This window comes from Pyrgilauda ruficollis, unplaced genomic scaffold (genome assembly GCF_017590135.1).
Source record: "Pyrgilauda ruficollis isolate IOZ18807 unplaced genomic scaffold, ASM1759013v1 scaffold356, whole genome shotgun sequence".
In the NCBI taxonomy this organism is placed as follows: domain Eukaryota; kingdom Metazoa; phylum Chordata; class Aves; order Passeriformes; family Passeridae; genus Pyrgilauda; species Pyrgilauda ruficollis.
In genome coordinates this window covers 91,310-94,655 of record NW_024525001.1, presented here as the reverse complement: position 1 = coordinate 94,655, position 3,346 = coordinate 91,310, and the positions used below count along the sequence as shown (strand labels likewise).

General features: G+C 54.0%; 1 protein-coding gene across 1 annotated transcript; it reads right to left on the bottom strand.

The window, feature by feature from the left end:
* Positions 1-199: 199 nt before the first annotated feature.
* Positions 200-3,223, bottom strand: ASB13 (ankyrin repeat and SOCS box containing 13; the record flags this gene model as incomplete). Its single annotated transcript, XM_041475583.1, has 2 exons — positions 3,120-3,223; positions 200-387 (listed from the first exon to the last, which is right to left on the bottom strand). Coding segments are annotated over exons 1-2 (231 nt in total), but the record flags the coding sequence as incomplete, so codon positions are not given.
* Between the last annotated feature and the right edge of the window lie 123 nt (positions 3,224-3,346).

Sequence of the window (3,346 nt, the reverse complement as noted above, 5' to 3'; positions counted from 1 at the left end):
CCCTTCCCAGCTCCATTCCCTGGACACCTTCCATCCCCTCCAGAACTTTCCCACCCTGAAGCCCCAAAACCACAACAAATCCCTCCAGATCCCCCACCCCATTTCACCCCTAGCCCTGACCGGCGTGACCCCAACCCCACAAACGCCTCCCAAATCCCATCCAGGCGAATTCCCAGGCGGATCAGGGCGGGGTGCACACCTGGGCCCCCGCGTCCAGCAGCAGTTTGACACACTGGGTCTGTCCCCTGAGGCTGGCCTCGTGCAGGGGGGTGATGGAGTCGTAGGTGACGGCGTTGACGCAGGCGCCGCTCTCGATCAGCTGCTGCAGCTGCCGGATCTCCCCGCGCCGCGCGGCCTCGTGCACCGGCGTGCGGTCCGCCCAGAAACCTGGGGAAAAGAGGCAGATTTGGGAAATTTGGGGTTTTTTAGGGGAAAAATAACGGTGAGAGTCTGTCACTCCTGTTGCGCAGTGAGCTCGCTTCGTGACGTTAAAGAGCACGCTGTGCTTGGTCCCCGATGGGATGGGAAAATTCATTTTTCCATGAGTTTTTCTTATGGAAATTAACAGTTTGGGAGAAAATATCCATTTGGGAGAAAATATCCATGTGGGAGAAAAGAGCAATTTTGGGAGAAAATACCAATTTTAGAGCAAATATCCATTTGGGAGAAACCCAGTTCTGCCCCTGCAGAAGGATGAAATTCCATAAATCCGTTCTGGTTTGAAATGATGGAGCTGGAAAATCCGTGGCAATAATTCCATTAAAACTGCATTTGATCCATCCTGCCAAGTGAGAATTGCAGGATTTTTCATACATGTTTTTCTCCTGAAAATTCCAATTTTGGGAGAAAATACTAATTTTTAAGAAAATACCAATTTTGGGAAAAAACACCAATTTTGGGAGAAAACACCAATTTTGGAGAAACCCAGCTTTGCCCCTGCAGGAGGATGAAATTCCATACATCCAGTGGAAAACTTCTGGTTTGAAATGATGGAGCTGGAAAGTCCATGGCAATAATTTCATAAAAACTACAATTGCTCCATCCTGCCAAGTGAGAGGTGGAAGACTTTTCATATATGGATTTTTCTCCTGAAAATTCCAATTTGGGAGAAAATATCCATTTGGGAGTCAATACCAGTTTCGTAGAAAATACCAATTTTGCCCCTGCAGGAGGATGAAATTCCATAAATCCAATGGGGAACTTCTGGTTTGAAATGATGGAGCTGGAAAACCCATGGCAATAATTCCATGAAATTGACATTAATTTCATAATAAATACATCAAAACATCATTAAGTTCATTAGTAAAATTGTGGATGTGGGGGAAAATGGCATCCCACAGGGATGGAATTTCTGGCTGGGAGGGTGGGGAGGAGCTGGGATGGAATTCCCAGAGAAGATGTGGTTGTCCCATCCTTGGAATTGTCCCAGGCTGGGCTGGAGAGGGCTTGGAGAAATCTGGGATGGTGGAAGGTGTTGGAACAAGATGGGTTTCCAACCCTTCCAGCCCAAATTGTTCCAAGAAGCTCTGGATTCCTGAAGGAGCATGGAAAAAGAGCTGGGATCAAGAAAAAAACTCAGCCTGACTCAAAAATCCCTCTGGATTCCTGCAGGAGCATGGGCTGGCTGCAAGGAGAAAGAGCTGGGATCAAGGAAAAAGTCAGCCCAAAAAAACTCAGCCCAACTCAAAAAATCCCTCTGGATTCCTGGAGGAGCATGGAAAAAGAGCTGGGATCAAGAGAAAAACTCAGCCTGACTCAAAAATCCCTCTGGATTCCTGCAGGAGCATGGGCTGGCTGCAAGGAGAAAGAGCTGGGATCAAGGAAAAAGTCAGCCCAAAAAAACTCAGCCTAACTCAAAAAATCCCTTCCCAAAAAGTCCATGGAGCTTGGAAAAAGAAGTTCCCAGCTCCAACACTTTTGCTCAGCGCCCAGCACGGGGCAATTCTGGCTCACGTGGCACCGTGAGGTGACAATGTCACCTCCTCTCAGGTGGGTGCTGCTTTGGAGGTGGCATTGAGTAAAAACAGCTCCCTGTTAATGCAGCCTCTCCATAAAAAAAAAATAAAAAGAGTCCCAACATTTTCACAGGGATTTTCCCCCGTGGTTTGGGAGATCCTCATTCCTTTGCCAATATCCCTGGGCAGGATGGTTTTCCTTGCCTGGAGCTCCTCGTGGTTTTTATGGCAGGAGGAGCAAATCCAAATGAGGATGGAGAGCTGCAGAGGGACAGGACACAGGGGATGGCTCCCAGTGCCAGAGGGCAGCCATGGATGGGATCTTGGCCATGAGGAATTCCTGGCTGGGCTGGAATTGCCAGAGCAGCTGGGGCTGCCCCTGCATCCCTGCAGTGCCCAAGGCCAGGCTGGACACTGGGGCTGGAGCAGCCTGGGATGGTGGAATTGTCCCTGCCCCGGGAATCGGGACACGAACCCCGGGGGTGACCCGGGAGCAGCCGCTGGCCCGGCCGGGATTTGGGCACATCCCGATCCCACGGCCCCACAACACCGCACGCGGGGATTCGGGGAGGAGCAGCGGGAATTCAGGGAGGAGCAGGGATGGTTCCCCGGGGATTCAGGGAGGTGTAACAGGATGGTTCCCCGGGAATTCAGGGAGGTGTAACAAGGATGTTCCCCGGGGATTCAGGGAGGAGCAGGGATGTTCCCCGGGAATTCGGGGAGGAGCAGGGATGGTTCCCCGGGAATTAGGGAGGAGCAAGGATCGTTGCCGGTGTCCTGACGCTGTCCTCAGAGCATCCCCTTGTCCCTTTCCTTGCGAGAGGCCACTCGCTCCCTAAACCGTCCTGCAACCCCCAGAACCCCCCCTTTAACCCCCAAACCACCCTTTAACACCCAAAATCACACTCTAAACCCCAAAACCGTCCTGCAGCCCCCAAAACCCATCCTTTAACCCCCAAACCACTCTTTAACACCCAAACCCACACTTTAACCCCCAAAACCATCCTGCAAACCCCAAACCCACCCTGCAAGCCCCAAAGCACCCTGCGAGCCCCAAACCCGCCGCTCCGCGCAGCTCCCGTCTATTCCCGGCGCGGCTCCGCTTCCCAGCTCCTGTCCCAGCCGTTCCCCGAGGTGTCCCCAGCCCGTCCCGTGCCCACGCACTGATGTCGCCCCGCAGGGAGCCGCTGCCGCCGGGGCTCTCCATGGCCCGGCCCCGCCGAGCCGCCGCTGCGGCCTCGTCCCGCTCCGCCGGGGCCTGCCGGGGCTGCCGGGCCCGGCGCGGAGCACGCCGGGAGTTGTAGTGCGGGGACGGGCCGCACCGGGGACACGGGGATGGGCAACGGGGCACTGGGGGGACTGGGATGGGGGACAGGGTACTGGGGGTACTG